Below are 23,789 nucleotides of genomic sequence, written 5' to 3' on the forward strand. Positions count from 1 at the left end.
CAAAGGGGTGGCTGCGTGAAAAGCATACCAAGGTTTGTAATGGCCAAGCCAGTCTCCAGACCTCAATCCAACAGAAAATCTTTGATGGAGCTGAAACTTGGTGTTTCTCAACGACAGCCCCAAAACCTGACAGATCTAGAGAACATTTGTGTGGAGGAATGAGCCAAAATCCCTGTTTCCATATGTGAAAGCCTGGTGATAAACTACAGAAAGCGTCTGACCTCTGTAATTGCAAACAAAGGCTTCTGCACTTAAGATTAGCACAGATTTTCTCAGGAGTACAAATACTTATGAAGCACAGTAAATTACAAATAAAACATTGATAAATCATACACTGTGAGTTCTGGATTTTTTTTTTTTTTTTAGATTATGTCTCTATAAGTGGAAATGCATCTACAGTATGATTGAAATTTCAGACCTCTACCTATTTTCTAAGTAGGTGAATTTGCAAAATCACAAGGGGTACAAATACTTCTGCTCCTCACTGTATATTTTTTAGATTCCCGGTATGTGTGTGTACGTGTGCTAGCTTTGTTTATGTCTGGCCGTTCTGGCGGGTTGGAAAAACGGGTGCCACAGCGCCTCTTCCAGGGTGATTCGCCGGTCCACGTCGTAATCAAACATGCAAGCCAGAAGATCAAACAGCTGCCGCTCATCCTCACTGCGCCTCGGGAAACTCTGTCACACCAGACCACACTACATTATTCCTGTTTTTATTCCTATTTGACTTGTGTATTGTGTACCTTGAGAGGCTTGCAGTGTTTTCGGACATATTTTCCCGAGGAGCTACGCTCGTCCCAGTCAAGTCGCCCGTTGAGGACGTACTGCTGCTTTCTGAATAGTCGACAAGAGAGTGGTTTACTCATTGACGGTGATAAACGTCCAATCCATTTTGACTGTGAGGGCTGGCAGGCGATTGTTTAATGAAATGCCAGTCATCCAAGTTGAAATGGACTTGTTGTCTGTCACCTCTCAACAGCAGTGATTGAGTTACATGTAGATCGTACCCCAACTCTCGGACTTTCTTTTGGGACCAATAACTCACTCAAACCCACAGTTGTTCTCCTGCTGCACTGTAGCTTAGGCTTCTGTTCTTGACTGACTCTAGTTTTAGCTAAACAAGCATGAGTGTGCCACATCACACTACAGGCTAAAGGCTGCGCACGCACACCCTCTATTGGCAAACCCGGAACTTACAAGCATAGACTTCACCATTAGTTGACGAGACAGCTCCTAAATACATTGCCCCACGCCTTCCCGTAGGGGCCCGACCCTGGCTGAGCGTTGTGAAGGCTTTCACTGTGATAAACTTAAACACACGCTGCATTCTAACGCAGGATTTATGTGTAAACTGGATGAAAGTTTTACAGCATTCAAGATAATTATTATGTAAAATAGCACCATGCATACACTTTGAAACATTGTGGAAAAAATGTAATAAATGGAAAAAACTAGCGTAACTTAAGCTTGAAATATTTACATGAAATGTATGACAACTGCCCGTTTTTTTGCTTTTGACCAAGAATCTAGACTGTTTTACGTTCATATTTATAGAAAATTCCAGGATTTACACATTTGTTTACATGAATTTTCAATTTAAAAAGGTATTTTTTTGTGATGGCCGCCATGTTGGATTTTGTATCTATACATAATAGCGTAAATTTACATTCAAATAATCTGGTTATTTTCGGCCAACTGCCCATTTTTTAGCAAAAAAAAAAAAAAGTCACTTAGACATTTCTGCGTCCATACAAAACAAACCTCAGCTTTTACGTGTTTTATTTTATGTAACATTTCAATCTAAAAACGACAAGGGCTAGATAGCTGGCAAGACATGCTGAGGCAATTGTGACATTGGAATTAGACCTAAATAAGTTGTGATTGTAGATGGAAAAATGCAAATTTTGCTTTTGTTGAGTAATATATTAAGATGATTCTGCATGCTTTCCTCGAGTATTAAGTTTCTAATGTGAAAATTGAGTGATTTATTAGCTGTTAAAAACATTTAAAAAATTAAGTCGGTATTTCGGGCAAAAACCTAAAAAAATATATACTATTGATCCTGAAAATATAGGTGACGATGCCTGCATTTGGGGACTTTTGGGCATCTAGCGTAAAATCTGAGAATTTTATTAGCATTTTAAGTTTTCTTATACTTATATAAAAAATAATTAATCAGGATTTTATTAGGGAACGACTGAATTTTTTGATGCCACTGCTCATGAAGACTCATAAATGCCAAAGGGAACTGCCTGTTTTGGTTTTAGGTCGCCAGCGGCTTTGATTTAGAAAAAAATTTGAATTTTAAGTTTTTTACAAAAGGATAGTAAACTGATAGTAAATTCTATGCTACAAGCGACACAGGCACCGATAAGTCCATGTGCTTTGCACACATTCTACTGGCAAATTCCTAACCTACATAACTACTAACCAACTCCAAACTATAATTCGGTAATTGATTAATCAGCCTTGATACAAAAAAATTACAAAATAGGGCTCAGAGGATCGATATATACTGGCCCATACTAAATAGCTACCAAGTTTTAAGACGATCAGTTCACGAATGACTGAGTATTAGGACTTTAAAGCCAGCGTCCAAGAGAAGAACAACAACAATCTGAATGGCGGCTTAACAGGCCTTCAGCCAGTAAAAAATTGCAAATATTTTGTTATACAGTGGATGACCAACATTTGTGAATAATTGACACCCATTAAACTTTTTAAAACCAAAAGGCTTTTTGAATAATATGGGGTGATTTATACTTTAAAAAAATGTACATAGAGTAGATATTTGTATCTGTGTTACCTGGTTTGTTTCAGCAGTTTTGACGGGATGGGTCCCAGAACTTTCTCCATCATGGCCAAATGTTCCTTACTGTCATGGGTCTGGACAACACACAACAATATGAGCAACTGGCTTTTGATGGACAAAAAAAGGACTTTCATTTGGGTTATTCACGATTGGCATGCTATAATACAATACTGGTAGAATACAATAATTCAATCTTAAACCATCAAGAAAACCGTTTCAGCAAACATCGTTTGGAATCTTTAAATCAGAAATGACAGGGTTTAATAAGTGAAGACCAGCTGTGGCACGTGTTCATACCGGGAATAGCATCTGTCCAAGGTAGTACTCCATGAGAACGCAGGCCAAACTCCAAACATCACAGGACTGATTCCAGCCAAGATCTGAACAGAAATGTTAAAAAAAAAAAAAAAAAACTGAAAAGCTTCGATTTATTTCCATGCAGCAAGATAATTTGAAATATGAGTATTTTGAGTGATAAACTGGTCCTGGAAAAAAACACGTGTTAATACCAAGTATGATTTCCGGAGCTCGATAGTGCCGTGTTGACACCACGGATTCATGGTGCTCGTGATCGAAAACGGCAGTGCCGAAGTCCACCACCTTTACATCCAGACTCCTCATCTTCATCTCGTCTAGTTTCTGACATAAACAAGTGTTTTCTATTCAGTACTTTTTTAGAGGGCTCAAGAGAAACTGTAGGGAATCTTTTACCGTATCGTTGTTGAACTCCATGTCGTAGTCAGAGCAAACAAATAGGATGTTTTCCGGTTTTAGATCGGTGTGAGTCAGCTTATTGCGGTGAAGGACTGAAAAGACACATGAAAAAAAAAACTCTTCTCAACACATTTAACCCTTTCAATGCCCTTGACGATGATAGACATCCAATCATGTGGTTATTTTCATCCTTCTGCTATGAACTTGAATGAATTTATAAGTAGATGTCCAATCCAGTTCAAATGGATTGGATGTCTACTGGTGATCATGAAATGGATGGGGTTGAGCTTTGGAAGTGCAAAACTCTTGACTTACAACTGACAGCTCTGAAGATTTGGTAGGCCATGTGTCGGATCTGTTCCACGCTGAACGGTAGGAAGTGGTTTTGCCACAGGATCTCATAGGTACTGAGACCCAGCAGCTCCAAGACCAGGCACACATGACCTTGGTGCTCGAACCAGTCCAACATCCTCACACAGGCACTGGAGAAAATTGTAAAAAAAAATTAAAAAGGGAAAAAGTTGCTGTGAGGAATTATTTAAAATCAGAAGTTTGACACTCAGACCCTTGGATTCACAAAGAGTAGTGTTTCACTTTGTTTCTGAAGTTGCGGGGTTCCGCACAGCTCCTTTGTAGACACCATTTTTGTTGTTTTTGCTTTATTAAGGAAATGGCTCTTTTGGTACAATTGAAAGCAACTGTGCAGTACTTTGGGATTATTATTTCAAATACCACTTGAGGAAGTCTTTGTAGCACGAATCAACTCACAATCTGTTGTCGTCATCCAAGGAGTTGATCTCCTCCAAAACAGCAACCTCACACTTGGCTGCCTGCCAGAAGCTTTTGTTGTTGCGGGCGATCTTCATCGCCACATGTGTACCTCTGAAACATTAGCAAAAGCACTTCCGATTAACGCATGAAACTGATTTCCTGCTAAATATCAAAATGGAGCTTACTTGACTCTGTCAATACACTCCACCACCTTCCCGAATGCTCCAACTCCAAGTGTTGACACCACCTCATCTGGAAAGCACTTTCAATTACGACCGACTGATTTCCCAAAGACAGAAAGAACAAAAAGCCACGTACAGCGTTCCTTAATCACCAGTCCGTCGTGGTAGAGCATGTGGCCCGCCTCCTCATCAGACTCGTGGCTGCTCTCTGTTCGACTACTCGGAACATCATCGTTGAGGTGAGTGGACTTGAACTGGAGTGAAAAAAATGTATGACACTGAAGCACATCTACCATTTCTTATTTAAAACCTGTGAAACCAGTATATCAGACACAAAGTTGGGGAAAGTGCATACCGAATGGTGAGTCCCTGCTGAGATGTGTTGGTCGTCACTTATGGTGTTCCTTGTCTTATCATGGACTGAGTCGCTTTTGGCCTTATGGCTGTCTACCAAAGAAGACAAATCACAGATCAACGTGGATCAAGCACAAGCATTTCAAGGTCATAACTTAAAAAAGATTCATGTGGAAATACCTAACCAAAAACCCAAGTCCTGGTCTTTCCTGCCCATGGTGCTGTTCTTAGGCTGCTGAGCCTTGCCTCAGCTTCTCCAATAAAGAATCGAGACTTGACACCTGGAGCCACGAAAAGAGAAGTTTTATGATAGCTACGAGATGGCGAAATGACAAACACGACTGCTACTGTAATGCATTGCAGTAGACTCCAGTTAGGACTGGTACCGTATTTTTCGGACTATAAGTCGCACCTGAGTATAAGTCGCAACAGCCATAAAATGCTCAATGAAGTGGAAAAAAACATATATAAGTCGCACCGGAGTATAAGTTGCATTTTTGGGGGAAATTTACTTGATAAAATCCAACACATAGAAGAGATATGTCATCTTGAAAGGCAATTTAAAATAAAAATATAATAGAGAACAACATGCTGAATAAGTGTACAGTATGATAATTAGGGTTGTTCCGATCATGTTTTTTTGCTCCGATCCGATCCCAATCGTTTTAGTTTGAGTATCTGCCGATCCCGATATTTCCCGATCCGATTGCTTTTTTTTTTGCTCCCGATTCAATTCCAATCATTCCCGATAATTTTTCCCGATCATATACATTTTGGCAATGCATTAAGAAAAAAATGAATAAAACTCTGACGAATATATACATTCAACATACAGTACATAAGTACTGTATTTGTTTATTATGACAATAAATCCTCAAGATGGCATTTACATTATTAACATTCTTTCTGTGAGAGGGATCCACGGATAGAAAGACTTGTAACTTTGTATATTGTGACTAAATATTGCCATCTAGTGTATTTGTTGAGCTTGCAGTAAATGATATTGTGGCCATGCCCAAATGCATGATGGGAAGTGGAACCATGACTGTGCATAGTGCTACCTATTGATATACCTTCTCTGCGTTGGGAAATACCATAAGGTGTTAAGAAAAAGATCAATTGCTACCTTGCTTCCCCACATTGCTTCCCACTATATTTCTAATCGTAGGGAGAGGGATTGTAAGGCTTTAGCCAAATAAAAAAAGGCTCCAAAGGCTGCCAAAATTCACTCTACTCATTTTACGCTGCCTTTTATCTCTCTATATAGGTAAAAGGGCGCCATTACAGATTGAGCGCGACAATGCGTGAGTGGATCGTGCGGCGCATGCATTAATTGCGTTACATATTTTAACGTGATACATTCTTTAAAAAATTAATTACCACCGTTATTGGGATAAATCTGATAACCCTACCTTAAGCCTAAACTAAAGACTCTGGATGAGTGTAACATATTATGTCTGTAACGTTAAATACAATTAGAAAACGTTTACAAAATATATATATCTTAAAAAAAAGGCATGGCCGATATTTTTTGCTGATTCCGATACTTTAAAATTACGTGATCGGACCCGATCGATCGGGATGCCGATCGATCATCTCTAATGATAATGTTACATGATGCATGAACAACGAAATGCGAACGTGGCCTGTATGTTAAGGTAACATGGCTATTAAGAGTTATTTAATAACTATAGCATAAAGAACATGCTAACAAGTTAATATGTTAATAATTTCACACATAAGTCGCTCCAGAGTATAAGTCGCATCCCCAGCCAAACTATGAAAAAAAACAGCGACTTATAGTCCAAAAAATACGGTACTTTATTTTATTTGCAGTTAAGTGCCATCGGTGAAATTCTTTTGAAAAGTCATTGCAAATTGAAAATTCTGCTTTTTTTCCTTTGGTTAGCTTTCATGTATCATGGATTTTGTCTTGCGATTTGCGATATTCTGTTTCTGTCTCAGAGAGAACTGGTTTCAACTTGTGACCTCAATGTAAAAGAGGACTGCAAATGGCACAGAGAGATGATGGATGTTTACAGCTTGGAACGCGCGCCTTGAATCCGCCCAGAATTCCGTTCTCGAGGTGTCCCCAGCTTCATGAAACACTGATTCCAGCGTGTCTGTTTTCAAAGCTATACATAGTGAATGAGCCGTTTCGGCTTCCTGCAGAGGTGACATGATAACGTTCCCTATGGAGAAATTTGTTACATGACATGGGGACCTCAATACAATTTTTCTTTTTCTTCAGATCTCGGACCTAAATTGAATGCCCTCTTTGCCGCGTCATTGTTCAGTTCATTCCTTAATTTTAATAGACCGCCATTTCACTTGGATACTTTTTTCTAGATTCTTAGAGGAAGTTAAACTGTGTTGATTGCTGCTTTGACAAGTCAAGTGCAATTATATGATGTTACTCACGCAGGCCGAGGTCTCGCACCCCTCCCCCAAACAACCATAAACCCATTTCTACAAATAGGGAACATACCTTTGGCTGCAGGCTTGGTGGGTGGGTGTGGGTGCTATTACCCTCTATGTTGTTTCTTACTCATCTTTTCATCCCCTCATGCTCCCTTCACGAATGAGATGGGCAATGCTTTCTAGCAAAGCATTTGGGGTTTATTCACAAATGCAGGTGTAGCATACGGAATAAGTCCCTATTTGTTAGATTCCTGTAAAATGTTGGAAATTTTGTTTGTTTGTTTGTTTTTTGATAAAATGTGCTGAACTCACTTATCAACGCAATGAACTAACAATATATATGGCGGAAAACACTCAGGTGTCTTGAAGTTCTGCTCTGCTACCCCCAATTTGGCCAAATTTTAAAATTGTCCTATATACGTACATGTGTGATGCATCGTTTGAAAGCTTAAAATCCCTATTTTCTGGGGGAAGAAAAAATTTGAACAGGAGGGCATTAAAAAAAAAAAAAAATGAAACCCCTAAACCCTAACTCGAGATGAGAGCATGAGAGAGCATAATTAAAGACACAATTTGTTTTTATTTTAACGAGATATTATCGCATACTTACCTCATTTCGATCCAAAACCTCCGTATAGCATGCACAGTGGGGCAAATACGTATTTAGTTAACCACCAATTGTGCAAGTTCTCCTACTTGAAAAGATTAGAGAGGCCTGTAATTGTCAACATGGGTAAACCTCAACCATGAGAGACAGAATGTGGAGAAAAAAACAGAAAATCACATTGTTTGATTTTTAAAGAATTTATTTCCAAATTAGAGTGGAAAATAAGTATTTGGTCACCTACAAACAAGCAAGATTTCTGGCTGTCAAAGAGGTCTAACGAGGCTCCACTCGTTACCTGTATTAATGGCACCTGTTTTAACTCATTATCGGTATAAAAGACACCTGTCCACAACTTCAGTCAGTCACACTCCAAACTCCTCTATGGCCAAGACCAAAGAGCTGTCAAAGGACACCAGAGACAAAATTGTAGACCTTCACCAGGCTGGGAAGACTGAATCTGCAATAGGTAAAATGCTTGGTGTAAAGAAATCAACTGTGGGAGCAATTATTACAAAATAGAAGACATACAAGACCACTGATAATCTCCCTCGATCTCGGGCAAGATCTCACCCTGTGGCGTCAAAATGATAACAAGAACGGTGAGCAAAAATCCCAGAACCACATGGGGGGACCAAGTGAATGACCTACAGAGAGCTGGCACCACAGTAACAAAGGCTATTATCAGTAACACAATGCGCCGCCAGGGACTCAAATCCTGCACTGTCAGACATGTCCCCCTGCTGAAGAAAGTACACGTCCAGGCCCGTCTGCGGTTCGCTAGAGAGCATTTCGATGATCCAGAAGAGGACTGGGAGAATGTGTTATGTCAGATGAAACCAAAAATAGAACTTTTTGGTAGAAACACAGGTTCTCGTGTTTGGAGGAGAAAGAATAATGAATTGCATCCGAAGAAAACCATACCCACTGAGGTCATGAGAGGGAATGAAGGTGAAATAATTTCATAACAAGAGAAAACAGTGTTTTAACATGTCTAACATTAATTGACAGTCAAATGTAATGGCAGAGGCATTCATATAAGTTCCAGGAAATAACATAACAGATGTGTGCGAAGGCACAATTACAGGACTTGCAGAACAAGCCCACAGTCAATCACAGGAAGGGGGGCAGCCGCTCTCTTTTGTGTCAAAAGGCGGGTAAAACAACCCGGCTGTCCCGCATACTGAGAGGGACCCCCCGGAGATAAAGAGAGAAGACCTCGCCATCTTGCAGAGGAATTTAAACCAATCAGAGCAAGCTAAGAATAATTGCAGATATCACATAGCCAATCAATAGTCGATAGGAACATGTATTTGCATATTGTGTAGTATGAATCATTCTTGGGCAACTCGGGGTGTGTGCTTCTCCTGATAGACACAGGGAAGTACGAGGCTGTACTGAGAGGGACCCGAGACCCAAGTGCTGTATTAGATTTACTTGTTAGGACTAAATCCACTCGTGTGTGAAAATGCCGGCTTCCTGACGCCTTTCTTTTCAGAACGAATACGCGTAATTGTTGGAAGAGTGTTTGGTGATAAGGTAAAACTTATATAACACTAAAACGGAGTCAGGTAATTATTGCGTAATATTTTAAGGTATGAATTATTCCCAACACCACTGTGAAGTATGGGGGTGGAAACATCATGCTTTGGCGCTGTTTTACTGCAAAGGGAGCAGGACGACTGATCTGTGTAAAGGAAAGAATGAATGGGGCCATATCTCGAGAGATTTTGAGTGAAAATCTCCTTACATCAGCAAGGGCATTGAAGATGAGACGTGGCTGGGTCTTTCAGCATGACAATGATCCCAAACACACAGCCAGGTCAACAAAGGAGTGGCTTTGTAAGAAGCATTTCAAGGTCCTGGAGTGGCCTAGCCAGTCTCCAGATCTCAACCCCATAGAAAATCTTTGGAAGGAGTTGAAAGTCCGTGTTGCCCAACGACAGCCCCAAAACATCGCTGCTCTAGAGGAGATCTGCATGGAGGAATGGGCCAAAATACCAGCAACAGTGTGTGAAAAGCTTGTGAAAAGTTACAGAAAACATTTGGCCTCCGTTATTGCCAATAAAGGTTACATAACAAAGTATTGAGATGAACTTTTGGTATTGACCAAATACTTATTTTCTACCATGATTTGCAGATATTTTTTTAGAGCAGTCAAAGTTATCGCATTAACGGGCGGTAATTAATTTTTTTAATTAATCACATTAAAATATTTGACACATTTAACGCACATGCCCAGCTCAAACAGAATAAAATGACAGCACAGTGTAATGTGTGTTGTTACTTGTGTTTTTCGGTGTTTTGTCGCCCTCTGCTGGCGCTTGGGTGCGACTGATTTTATGGGTTTCAGCACCACATGAGCATTGTGTAATTATTGACATCAACAATGGCGAGCTACTGGTTTATTTTTTGATTGAAAATTTTACAAATTTTATTAAAACGAAAACATTAAGAGGAGTTTTGATATAAAATTTCTATAACTTGTACTAACATTTATCTTTTAAGAACTACAAGTCTTTCTATCCATAGATCGCTTTCACATAATGTTAATAATGTTAATGCCAGCTTGTTGAGTTATTGTTATAATAAACAAATACAGTACTTATGTACCGTATGTTGAATGTATATATCCATCTTGTGTCTTATCTTTCCATTCCAACAATAATTTACAGAAAAATATGGCATATTTTATAGATGGTTTGAATTGCGATTAATTACAATTGATTAATTTTTAAGCTGCAATTAACTCGATTAAAAATTTTAATCGTTTGACAGCCCTAAAATAAACTGCTGTATTTTAAGCCAAAAGAACTGTTGTGTTTGATAAAACAATATGTCTATATGCTGCCAGAGCAGATTCATGGCACATTAAGCCCCTGACCTATTCTTAATTTGTCCGTTTTACACTGCAGACCCCCGTTTACAGACGTCGCGCAACCGCTTTTGTTTCAACCCAGCCGTAAAAAGATATGTAATTATATTTCTTATTCAAAATGTCTGTCATTTTTAGCTTAGAATATTTTATTTAAAAAACCAACAAAAAAAAAAACAACTGAAAAAAAATTATTTACTCGCATATTTTAAAGTTTTAAACAAATTACGTCACAATGAAAAAATTGGCGTCTGTAAAAAAGTTACAGATATCTACCTAATAACTATCACTTAATTTTATTTTTTTCGTTACTGTCGCATTTTCCCCAATATTTTAGATGATAATCGATCCAAACAAAGAAAAAAAAAAAAAAAAAAAAGTTTAAAAAGGGTAAATACATGAAAATGAAAATCTCGATTACTCCATGACGTCTGCGATTTCTGCATCGCGACCCTAGTTACGTATATTACCATGTTTCACCCATAAAATCCCGAAAATTTCCAGCTGTGGCCAATCATATCTGTGTCTTCAAACTTGATGATACAAGCAATATGGAGTTTTTGGATCGAAAAAAGGTAAGTACGCGATAATATCTCGTTAAAATCATGGCGTCTTTAATTCTGCTCTCGCGTGCTACCACCTCCAGTTAGGATTTTTTTTTTTTTTTTTTTTTAAACCCTCCTGTTCAAAAATTTTCTTCCCCCAGAAAATTTACATTTTAAGCTTTCAAATGATGTATCACACGTGCAAATCGGACAGTTTTGAAATTTTGACAAATTCGAGGTCTCAGAGCGGAACTTCAAGTCACCTAAGTGTTTTCTGCCATATATATATATATATATATATATATATATATATATATATATATATATATATATATAGAGAGAGAGAGAGAGAGAGAGAGAGAGAGAGAGAGAGAGAGAGAGAGAGAGAGAGAGAGAGAGAGAGAGAGAGAGAGAGAGAGAGAGAGAGAGAGAGAGAGAGAGATAATGGACAGATGGAATTTTTAAATAACACATTTACCAAGTGTCATTCTCGCTCACTCTGTTAGGGTCACTGCCAAATTAGAAGCCCACAGCTTTGTGCTTTATGCCTATTATGTGATTCAAAAATCATATGGTGTCAGCGACTGAGGCGCTAGACTGTAAATCAACGGTGGCAAGGAAGACTCTTAGCGCTTGTCAACACGCAGGATTGTTGTCACTCACTTTAGAGCCTGAAAGTCTCAAAGGTGCTGCCAATGGTGTCGAATGGACTGGACGTCCCACCGGCCAAGCTGCAGCGTATTCAGGGTCTGGCTAGCCACTAATTACATTTAGGTTCTATAATCCATTTCTATTAGGCTGGTATGACCAAAACGTCTTCAACTTGTTCATATTCTGCTAGGCCTGGGTGATATATCGATTTTATTAATGAGCTTTTTGAGCTTTTGAAATCATGGAATCATTTTTCATCAAAATTATTCCATAATAACCAATTGTCATACTTTTAATGAAAAACATCTTAACAATTTTGATTTCAACTTTTTTTTCTATATTTTGAATTTAGATATTTCAAAAGTTGAATTAAAATAATTGTTAGAATTAATGACTATTTCAGACAAAATTTTTATTGAACAAAGATTTAATAAAATAAAGAATCATCCCTCAGATACTGTGATCTTTGTGTAGTTTTCATTTATAATTAATATTTCCAGTATATTTGCTGATTACTAATTGCGTAGAGAGGGGCCAAATTTTGCCACATCAAACCTAATTTCATATTACAGTATTTCCATTCCTTTGCTTGTTTGGGGACATTTATCACAAGTTAGCCTGGCAAGTTATTATGAATCGAATTATAAAGTCAGTTTTTGGCTTTTATTCGACTCTGAAAAATCTTTGAACTTACCTTAATTCAACGAACGCAGAATAAGTGTTTCTCTGTTGTGCGTTCTCTTGGCCTGATGTTCTTAATGCTTTCCTGCAGCTTTGACTCCTTCTTGCTCCTCTTCTTCCTCCCCACAAGGTGGAACGTGAGTGCCTGATGCCACGCGGCCTGCCAAAAAAGGGGTTATGGAATTGGCGTGACCAGTGCAATAAAACATGATGTCCTTCGAAAAAGCAAGACGTCGGACATTCCCTCGAAACACCGCGCCAGCGGTAAAAGTCACAGCCAGCCGCAGTGAAATGAGACACGAGGAGTAAGGTGGGTGGGGGGAAGGAAACACCACTACCCCCGACCCAGATGACGACCCGACACGGGCTCTTCTTTCAAAAAAGAAAACACGGCCCTTCTAATTTTACTAGCAGATAATGGTTTTGTAATGTAAGGGTACACTGTATTTGAGGAGGTGTTGTATCTTATGCAGTGTTGTTCCTCACCTAGAATGTCAAGATGCGTCACTCGTTTAATGATAAACATTGAAAACCTAGTGCTTCATTTTGTCCAGTAGCGGTGCTACGCAGGGATCCTTTGTAGATTTTAAAGTCAATATTGTTAAAATAAACTCAACTAACTGTAACTGACAACATTAAGTTTTTTGCTACAAGGTGAGACAAAATGAGAGATGGTGTTCCTCAGGGCTCATGTCATAGCCCCCTCTTATTTAAAAACAAAGATTTGCTACTGTGGTGACAGTTTGTTGGATATCGACGATGTGGAGGTGGCACCAAAACAAACAGCTTAGCAATGTTCCTGTTCCTTAATTCACATGGTATGTCAACACCTATCTTTAGCGGCAAGTGGCAAGAGAGCAAGGCAACAGCGCCTTATCTAAAAAGTCAAACTAAAATTAACAAGACAACACCATTGGCTATGCGCACTCCAACCGCCGGCCAGACAGCAGAACAATTTTACAACAGCTGCCTCACGTTCTTGCGGTGACCCACCGTGGGAGGGAGTGATTTGGTTATTAGATATTGAAATTACCGCAGTTACATAACATGCTAAGGGGAAAAGATGACACTTGAAATTTCACTTTAATGGTGTCAATCTAATTACATAACGGGTTTATTGAAGTCACAATGAATGTATGGACAAAATGTGGAATCTGTTACAGTTCACCTTTTTTGACGATATCAATATATTTGTCATAATACAGGTTTTATTTGCGACATACAGTGAGGAGCAGAAGTATTTGCATCCCTTGTGATTTTGCAAGTTCACCCACTTAAAAAATAGGTAAAAGTCTGAAATTTCAATCATAGATGCATTTCCACTGATAGAGACATAATCTAAAAAAAAATCTGGAACTCACATCGTATGTTTTTTTCAATACTTTATCTGTAATTTACTGCAGTTCATAAGTATTTGTACCCCTAAGAATATCAGTGCTCATATTTAGTGCAGAAGCCTTTGTTTGCATTTACAGAGGTCAGACGCTTTCTGTAGTTCATCAGGTTTTCACATTTGGAAACAGGGATTTTGGCCCATTCCTCCACAGAAATCTGCTCTAGATCTGTCAGGTTTCTGGGCTGTCGTCGAGAAACACCAAGTATAGGCACTATCCAAAGATTTTCTATTGCATTGAGGTCTGGAGACTGGCTAGGCCACTCCTTGGTCAGCTTGGCTGTGTACTTCGGATCATTGTCATGTTGGAAGATCCAGCAACGATTTATGTTTAAGTCTCTGACCGGGGGAAGGAGGTTGTGGCTCAAAATCTGACGATACATTTCACCATTCATTCTCTGCTTTATACAGTACAGTCATCCTGTCCCCTTTGCCGAAAAGCAGCCCTAAAGCATGAGGTTTTCACCAGCATACTTCACAGTGGGGATGGTGTTCTTGAGATTGTACTCCTTCTTTTACCTCCACACACGATGAGTAATATTTGCACCAAAAAGTTCTACTTTCGTCTCATCTAATCACCGACTTTCTCCCATGACCCCTTTGCATAATTCAGATGGTCCCTGGCAAACTTCAAATGGGCCTTCACATGTACTGGCTTCAACACGGGAACCTTCTGAGCAATGCATGATTTAATAACATTGCACCACAGTGATCTACTGACAGTAGCCTTTTAAACTGTGCATCCAGCTCTCTGCAGGTCATTGACCAGCTCCTGCCATGTAGTTCTAGACTGAGCCCTCACTTTTCTTATCATGAGTGATGCCCCACGAGGAGAGATCTTACATGGAGCCCCAGTAGATTATAAATCATGTTTAGCCTTTTCCATTTTCTAACAATTGCTGCAACTGTTGATTTATTCCCGCCAAGCCGATTTCCAATTGTTCCATCGCCTTTTCCAGCTTTGTGGAGCGCAACATTTTTTTCTCTTGTGTCTTTCAAAAGCTCTCTGGTCTTGCCCATTGTAGCTGTTGGATTATGACTGACTGCGGGATGCACAGGTGGCAATATTGAGCTCAAACGGGTTGTGGGTGGTTACTCATGGGGTAAATGTGGACTTTTTTTAAGGTAGACCGACAACTCAGTCATAATTATTGCTGATTCTCAGGGGTACAAATACTTATGAACCCCAGTAAATTACAAATGAATTATTTAAAAAACGATATAATGTAATTTCTGGATATTTTTTTAGATTATGTCTCTGTGAGTGGAGATGCATCTATGCTTGAAATTTCAGACCTCTACCTATTTTCTAAGTGGGTGAACTTGCAAAATCACAAGGGGTGCAAATACTTCCGCCTCTCACTGTATGCATTTGGCAGTAAAAATTACTATATGAAGTAGAGATGTCACGTCATTTTCAAAGTATCGGAATCGGCAAAAAAATATCGGCCATGCCTTTTTTTAATATATATATATATTTTAATTAAATCGTTTTCTAATTGTATTTAACGTTACAGACATAATATGTTACACTCATCCAGAGTCTTTAGTTTAGGCTTAAGGTAGGGTTATCAAATTTATCCCGATAATGGCGGTTATTAATTTTTTAAAAAATGTATCACGTTAAAATATTTAACGCAATTAATGCATGCACTGCACGACCCACTCACGCATTGTCGCGCTCAATCTGTAATGGCGTCGATTTACCTATATAGAGAGATTAAAGGCAGCGTAGAATGAGTAAAGTAACTTTTGGCAGCCTTTGGAGCCTTTTTTTAATTGGCTAAAGCCTTACAATCCCTCTCCCTACGATTAGAAATATCATGGGAAGCACTGTGGGGAAGCAAGGTAGCAATTGATCTTTTTCTTAACACCTTATGTTATTTCCCAAAGCAGAGAAGATATATCAATTGGTAGCACTACGCACAGTCATGGTTCCACTTCCCATCACGCATTTAGGCATGGCTACAGTGTCATTTACTGAAAGCTCAACAAATACACTAGATGGCAATATTTAGTCACAATATACAAAGTCAAGTCTTTCTATCCGTGGATCCCTCTCACAGAAAGAATGTTAATAATGTAAATGCCATCTTGAGGATTTATTGTCATAATAAACAAATACAGTACTTATGTACTGTATGTTGAATGTATATATTCGTCCGAGTTTTATTCATTTTTTTCTTAATGCATTGCCAAAATGTATATGATCGGGAAAAATTATCAGGAATGATTGGAATTGAATCGGGAGCAAAAAAAGCAATCGGATCGGGAAATATCGGGATCGGCAGATACTCAAACTAAAACGATCAGGATCGGACCGGGAGCAAAAAAACATGATCGGAACAACCCTAATATAAAGTACTCTAAGTTAAAATTTGTTGAAAAGCCATTAATTTAAAAAATAGTACAGTCATATAAAATGGAGAAGAATTTTCCTTCTTTCATCCTTCAATCGAAGAGGTAAAAAAAATATACAATTTTTGTTGCACATTTACTGGAGCGTGATTTATTCATTCAATTAGTGTGAGGAGGTGCTTCAATATTTCATTCATTGAAAAGCTTGTTACTCAGGCGCACGCAGAGTTATGTCGTCATCATGGTGATCCTCAGTTCTGTTCAGATCGACGGACAGCTGTTAAAGCTCTCGGCCGGAATTAGAAGTCTGGGAGACCATCGATCAGTTAGACATACGGCCGGCCGTTAATATCTATTGTGTGCTCCTGAACTGATAGAGGATCATTGTGTGTGTGTGTGTGTGGGGGGGGGGGGGTTATTGTGTTTTCACATGTACAATGTTTTGCACCATTTACCTGGCATCTTTTTAGACTTAGAAATCAATCTTGTGGGGTTCCTCAGGGCTGCTTTCAAGAGCCAATGTTCTCTTGTTCTTTGTGAGAGTTTTTACATCCCATTTAGACTTGTGGTAATGAAAATGATTCCCATGTTACTCCAAAACTCATAAGATTCTCCGTGTTGGCCTAGCTCAAATGCAATACATAGTCTTCGTATCTTATCCTGAGGCAACCAGAGGTTTCCACCCTTAGTCTATATACAGCATAACTGCAATTTACTTGTGACTATATGCAGAGTTAACTCCACTTCTTTTCTCCCAAGTCAGTAGAGAAAGGTGCCAGTTCGCCTGCCTAAAGAAAACAGATGGAAGAAATGTTCAGCTGTAGCAGCCTTTCCAATAAGTTGATCCAAAATAGGTTTCCAGGGAGTTTTAATCAGGGTGCCAATTATCCAAGTGAAAGTAGCTACACATTTTCTAATTGATTTAATTAAATTAAACAATTTGTAAATTATTTCCAAGACGGCACAAAGAAAAAAATGAAATCAAGTTGACATAGGGGAGCTTTTTACATTGAGTTTAAAAGTTGACAGAGAAAACCAGTCTGTCTCGCTCTAATGTAAATCATGGAGACACTGTGTGTGAGCGTGTCTTGCAGCAGACCATATCTCAGCGACAGAATCAGAAGCAGATCATCTCTATCTTTCCCCTCTGTCTTACCCGCTCTCTCTCTTTCTGCTGTGATTACTGGAGTAAAAGAGGGCTGCGTCGCAGAGAACCAATTTTCCTAATGCACTAGCACACATATACGGCATCACGGTTATTGATGATGTAAATGGGGAGGGGGGCAACACGAGGCCACACGTAGTGCTGGGAAGTGGGAGAGAGAGGGAGGGAGAAGGAAGATAGGGAAAGGACAAGCTGGACAAAGAGAGGGACAAGCCGGGCAAGGAAGAAAGAAGGGGGGACAGGATGGAGGCGAGGGAAGAGGACACCCAGATGTTGTAGGATGGGACAAGACATCCAGTTAGAGGGAGTGTGAAAAGGGGGCTGCTTTAGTATTGGATTTTTATGAGTGTACAAGAGGAAAAAAATGGGACAGAACTTCCAAGACTGACGGAATAATGCTGCTTTTGTGATTTCAGACAGCCAGACAAAAAAATGGGCTTACAGAGTAAGTCCAGGGCAGTCCAAAGAGGGTGTTGTCTACTGTGGGACTTACCCTTTAACTGGAGGAGTCAACGACTGAAGGAGGAAAGCTTTCAGAGAGAGAAATAAGCACATTTGTATGAAGACACTTGTTCAATGAGGATGCAAGAGATGGATGATGTCGGTTTTCTTTAAATGATTCAGCTGTTAGGCACGCCACGGACAAGGAGAACAGAACAGTGGGCTTGTGAGGCCCACCACCAGAAAGACTAGCTCTCAACTTTTTATTTTCCACTTGGGGATTGATTTTCACCTTTATGATTATCTCCAAGATCAAAAAATCCCAAATCACCATTGAAGGTTCTGGAACTACCATGGACATACCACCTTATCCTGTTGTCGAGCGCTTTCTGTTCCATCCCAAACTTTATGATTTCCACAGTGGAATATCTCCTGGATCAAAATATCTGTAACTGCAAGTTTCCACCTCTAATCTCCGAGACCTCAATTCTGACATCCTCCCTTGGACAATCTTCTCTTTTAGTTTCCTCCTTTTAATAGATATTCTACCAAAGACACTTTTCAGGTTTTGGATCTCTCAGGATCATTTAAAAACATGAAAACTGACTCAGAATGTCAAGCATTTACAATGAACCAGGAGTGGAGGTTTAATCTCCAGACGTCATTGTCCTTCCTTGGACATCATGGGTTTCTCTACTTTCCATGCTGTATGGTTTTCACTGATTTTTTTTTCTGATCTCCTGAACCTAAATATTGATACTCAGAAATCTTGACCCTGAACTCCTTTGGGTAGAACTCTTTATTTGTATAAGTACCATGATCATCTCTTTAACAACTTGGAAACAAGGTTTCAATATTAAGTATTCAAAAAGGCACCAAGAGTGGAGGTTTAGAGTCTTCCAGAATGGGTTTTTCTTTCCTAAGCCTTTTTTGTAGGAGCATCGGATCCTTTAGTATCTGCATGGCCAATTCTGTTAATCTGTAGCCCAGATGATACCCTGGACTGACAACAAATCATCCATAAGGCTGTATTGAATGAAGATCAATGCAACACCCGATGAAGAAAACATTCCGGGACCATCCATCATTCCACTTAAATTGTTCTAGAGCAGGGCAGGAGTCTGTCTGTCTGTCTGTCTGTCTATCTCTCTCACTTAGTGAACCACACCCAGGACAGGTCGCCTGCCAGTCATTGCAATTGATTCAACATCATCTAGCGATGTGAATTACTACACGTATTCCAGAGCCATCAATTAACTTCCCTGTAGCGTATATTTGTCCAGGGTCATGGTAGAGACTGGATTCTATCCCATTTGATTTTGAAAAGTCAGCAAAGTGAACCGCTACATAATTTCTAGAACCCCTTGACCAAAGATGCGTCATTTCTAATTTAGTGCAGATGGAGCAGAAGACAAAAAGAGCTAAAAATTAAACGATTGATGTCACAGAACACCTCAGATTGGCTGATTTTGTACCACCCTTATCAAAAAAAAGTTCAACCTGCTTGATCTGCACGTGAGCGTTTAACAATCATTGTTACAAAGACAATCTGCGAGTGAGAAAGAGAGAAAGAAAAGAGCGTGTGAGTTTTGCAGCATGGGACTCAGCTGCTTCAAGTCCTGGAAACATGACCGAGCAGGCCTCAAAGGTGACATACACACAAACAACATATTAATCCCATTAGATCATATGGGTGTCCTTGAAGTCAAATGCTTACTTGGGGCTTTTAACGTTCCTTAATCTAACTTTGAAAATGGGAGCATGATGGAACCTATAAGTATCATCATGCATCTTGTAACTGATGTGTGCGTCATGGATGGAAAAAAATTAAGTTAAAAGAAGAATCTTTAGAAACTACTGTAAATCTATGGAGACTGTCTTGACAATAATTGAGATGTTTAGAGCCTCAGCCTCCTGTGATCTTATCTTGCATTAGCATAATGTAATTTCCCCTTCAGCTCAATAAGTAGCTTCTGCTACCCCACAAAACGTGGCTCAACCAGGGGAAAAAAAAAAGACCACACATCATTTTGACGTTAATGTTTTGGATAAGATTGGATTATTCTCAACCAAAACATAAAAAGCATTTTCGGGTTGGTTTCTGCAGGGAACAGAGATGTGTTGGCCAGCCCAGGCTCATACTTCTTCCTGTCCAACAGCGCTGGCCAGGGGGACGAGTGGCTGAAAAGCCTCAACAAGGGAGTCTGGATCCCCTTCACAGGTATATTAAATCAGCCTTTTTGTCCTCGAATTCATCCTGAAATTGCTTTGCACATTACTAAGCAGCTCTCATTAGTGTAAACGTGGGTGAAGCCAATTCTACCACAGCTCAGTAAGCCTTTAAACGGTACAGGTTTAAACTACTGCATCCCCACAATCTCCTGCCTAGGTGTCTTTGGCCAGCGTCTAGAAGAAACGGTACTGTACGAGCGTCGTTACGGCATAAGCTCGGTACCCCTTGTAGTGGAGCAGTGCGTGGCCTTCATTCGCGAGCGGGGTCTCCAGGAGGTGGGCTTGTTTCGACAACCGGGACGAGCAAGCTTAGTGAAGGAGCTGCAGGAGGCGTTCGACGCTGGGGAGAGGCCCTCTTTCGACAGGTGGGGACAGTAAACCTCATCATAAAAAAAAAAAAAAATGCTGTCATCCAAGTCTCATGGAAATTTCAAGCAAAGCTTGCTGTGTTTGCAGTAACACAGACGTCCACACAGTGGCGTCGCTGTTGAAGCTCTACCTGCGACAGCTGCCAGAGCCTTTGGTTCCTTTCAGTCACTATGAGGACTTCTTGCTCAGTGGCCAAATGCTTTTAAGTGACCGCATGCAGGTGACACAATACTCGAAGAAAATTAAATTACTCCTGAAAAGTAAAACATTGCAAACACTCTCTGTACAGGGATTGGAGGAATTGAGCAATCTTCTCCAGGAGCTACCAGTTGCCAATTTCAATCTGCTGAAATTCATATGCCAGTAAATCCCATAGATACTTAATACTCGTTTCTGGCTGCTTGTACCAGTGTAAAGAATCTTTGCTTTGCTTGTGCACAGGTTTCTCAATGAGGTCCAAAGTCACTCAAAGGGGAACAAGATGAGCTGCAATAATTTGGCCACAGTCTTCGGGCCAAACATTCTCCGAGCCAAAACAGAGGACCCGCAAAGCATCATGGGGGGTAAACGCCAACTCATAGAGTTCATGTGGTCTGGCTTTTATGTCAGAAAGAGTCCAGTTGAATGATTTTGTTGTAGGTGCAGGACTGGTTCAAGCACTGATGTTGGAAATGATCAGGGAGCATCAGTCCCTGTTCTCCAGAGTCTTAGTACCGGTTCCTGCACATACAACTGCAGGGTTTTACGCATCGCCTGCTGCTCTCAGACGACCTCATCTGCACCAGTGCCCCTGCCCTCGCCAGATGTCACTGCCGCTTATTGCGGAGCGATGCCGAGAGCCGGCACAGAGTACCAGGTATGCTTGAGATTTCCAAGTGAGTTCCATGCTTCCAACTCTCAAAAATATCTAAATCCTGTAAAGAAACATTCAATCCAAAGACGGCCAACCGTACACATGCTCTGCACTTCAAGAACAGTCAAAAAACTTCAGAAATACAAAATGCAAAACTTTATTGAGGTCAATGAATAAAGTGTCGATAGTTGGCTATTAATTTAAAATATTTAGACCATTAACATAAGAATTTGAAAGCGTACACCATTTTTTTCCTTTCTTCCTACAGCTCTGTTTCTCCAGCTGCGGCCACGTCCGGCCACAAGACACTCCTTGGCCATCGCTACACATCTTCGCATCCAGAAACCTGCTTCTTTCCACTACTTTCCCCAAGTAAGAACCATTACGAGGGGAGAACCAGAGAGCAATGCCAGCAGCTGATCAGTGGTGGATCGCCCCCTGCAGATGTCCATAGCTCTAAGGAACCTAAATCTGAGCACATGAGCTGGATGGAAGTCTGGAATAGTCTTGGAGAGCCGCGCGACACCGTTGGCAAAGGTACTTGTAGTCTGTAGCAGTGTAGATAGTTGTGTAAAAACAATATTATAGAAGTTGAAATACAGATGTGAACATGATACTTGCATCATTTAACCAAGTATTTTTTACTTTCGAGCACTGGCAGATGAGCCATTGTGGATTCCTGGTGCCACCCAAATGGCAGTGGCAGAAGGCGACTGCACCAAAGGGACTGACACAAATGTGCCCAGTAGGAGCAGCAGTGGAACGCAGGAAGACAGCACCCCATCCGATTATGACAATCTGGACAGCGCGCATTCCAGTCAGATCATGGAGGATGTCGCCAGTGAACATTTAGACCCCAAAGAAGAACGAGACTCTGGTGAAGAATCCGAGGAAGCGTGGCAGACAGTCGACGACTCCTCATCATGGTCCTCCTGCGAGGTTTTACCACTGCTTAAGAGTGGGAGTCAGGTTAGTCTTGACGTGACACCAAAGAGATCCCCGTCAAGCCAAGCAGCAGAAGATGACAAACGACTTGACGGCGATGCAGAAAGTGACCATAACGAAGGACGCCATCTGAACACTCCAACATCTGGCTCAATCCTCAGCCCTCTCAGCACAGGGAGCTCTGAGGTGTTCCTCCCCTCGGGTCCTCCAGAACTTTCGGGTCCTGAGAACCAGTCACAGCCTGATGACGCGCAGTTGCTCCTGGCCGAGCTTCGGCAGCAGATGGCCCAGCAGAGGACCGAGTACCAGGCCAGGATCCACAGGTAGTGATACAAAACTCTGGGTTCTGCAGTATTCTGGCAAGCTGTATTTTCCTGGATTATAACCAATGTAAATGACAAAAAAAGCAGAAATGCTAACCTGGCAGTATTCACAAGAACCTTTTGATTCTTTTGCCACACAGACTGGTGCGCTGCAACGATGCCCTCGAACGGCAGGTGGCGGCACTTCGCGACAGTCTGGAGAGGCAGAGGCGCAGCCAGAGCGCGGCTGAGGTCAGGATCCGCGATGTGGAGCGGGCCAGGGCTGCAGCGGACTGCCACAACTCCACACTGCAGGCAGACATGGAGCTGTTTTTCCAGACAAACAGAAAGATCCGAACGCAGGAATGGAAGGACGATAATGTTGATGATGCTGATAAGGGAGGAAAGACTGAACGCACCTTAAAGAGCCTATGAGAATGAAGGAAAGGATGAAATATCAGTCCTTTAAACTTTTATACACATAAGAGGTCTGTGTTCACTTGCATGATTACTTTTAATATAGAGGACCGAATACAAACGTTCAACCCTTTGTGTGTTTTTAAAAAACTTATCGACATCATGACCTAGAAAAGTGGGTGTGCCAACAGCTAATGGATGGCAGTGCAATGACACAAAATAAACTGAAAGCAGAATTTAAGGTAAAAAAAAAACAGTATCAAAAAAGGACTGCTTTAATGACAATATGTGTACACCATTTTTAAGACAGGCTAAATACTTAATTCTATAACTGAGACATTGATTCATCCGTGAATGGACCAAACATTAAAATCCCCAGTTTACAGTGTATTTACGACACACTGAAGTGACTGAACACTTCAACAGGTAAGACTAAATCTTAAGCCCACAGACAAAATTTAATATAAAACACAAACCTTTTTGAAGAGAATTAGACATTTATTCTCAATTCCAGTCGGAGACAAACATATCCAGGCGCTACGAGTCAAAACAAACAAGGAGGACGTGTTTTGAGACATACTTCAGTCCATTTTGAGGATTGGTGGGTACGATACAACACAAAGATCTTACATAGAGGCCTGCAAGTGCACTTTGTTCGGGCCTGCCATGCATTTCTAAAACTAATTAATTCATTGACGCTTTAG

General features: G+C 40.4%; 2 protein-coding genes across 3 annotated transcripts; one reads left to right on the plus strand and one right to left on the minus strand.

The window, feature by feature from the left end:
• Positions 1–436: 436 nt before the first annotated feature.
• On the minus strand, positions 437–23,785 carry LOC130906368 (dual specificity protein kinase CLK2-like). 2 transcript variants are annotated; one of them, XM_057820634.1, is made up of 15 exons: positions 22,787–23,785; positions 18,020–18,056; positions 12,624–12,770; positions 5,014–5,114; positions 4,835–4,926; positions 4,616–4,733; positions 4,483–4,549; positions 4,295–4,408; positions 3,842–4,008; positions 3,524–3,618; positions 3,322–3,451; positions 3,110–3,192; positions 2,807–2,886; positions 744–834; positions 437–678 (listed from the first exon to the last, which is right to left on the minus strand). In XM_057820634.1, exons 4-15 carry the CDS (start codon positions 5,048–5,050, stop codon positions 526–528), a joined length of 1,227 nt encoding a protein of 408 aa, XP_057676617.1. In that variant the 5' UTR covers positions 5,051–5,114; positions 12,624–12,770; positions 18,020–18,056; positions 22,787–23,785; the 3' UTR covers positions 437–525. The 2 variants fall into 2 exon arrangements, with proteins under 2 accessions (XP_057676617.1, XP_057676618.1); XM_057820635.1 differs by lacking the exons at positions 18,020–18,056; positions 22,787–23,785 and having other exon boundaries at positions 12,624–13,753.
• On the plus strand, positions 19,234–23,239 carry si:ch211-247j9.1 (rho GTPase-activating protein 24). Its single transcript, XM_057820636.1, has 10 exons — positions 19,234–19,615; positions 20,075–20,188; positions 20,357–20,564; positions 20,656–20,788; positions 20,858–20,931; positions 21,010–21,131; positions 21,208–21,424; positions 21,690–21,958; positions 22,074–22,689; positions 22,830–23,239. The coding sequence occupies exons 1-10, from the start codon at positions 19,564–19,566 to the stop codon at positions 23,101–23,103; spliced, it is 2,079 nt and encodes a 692-aa protein (XP_057676619.1). The 5' UTR covers positions 19,234–19,563; the 3' UTR covers positions 23,104–23,239.
• Positions 23,786–23,789: the final 4 nt, after the last annotated feature.

This window comes from Corythoichthys intestinalis, chromosome 18, assembly GCF_030265065.1.
Source record: "Corythoichthys intestinalis isolate RoL2023-P3 chromosome 18, ASM3026506v1, whole genome shotgun sequence".
Taxonomy (NCBI): Eukaryota; Metazoa; Chordata; class Actinopteri; order Syngnathiformes; family Syngnathidae; genus Corythoichthys; species Corythoichthys intestinalis.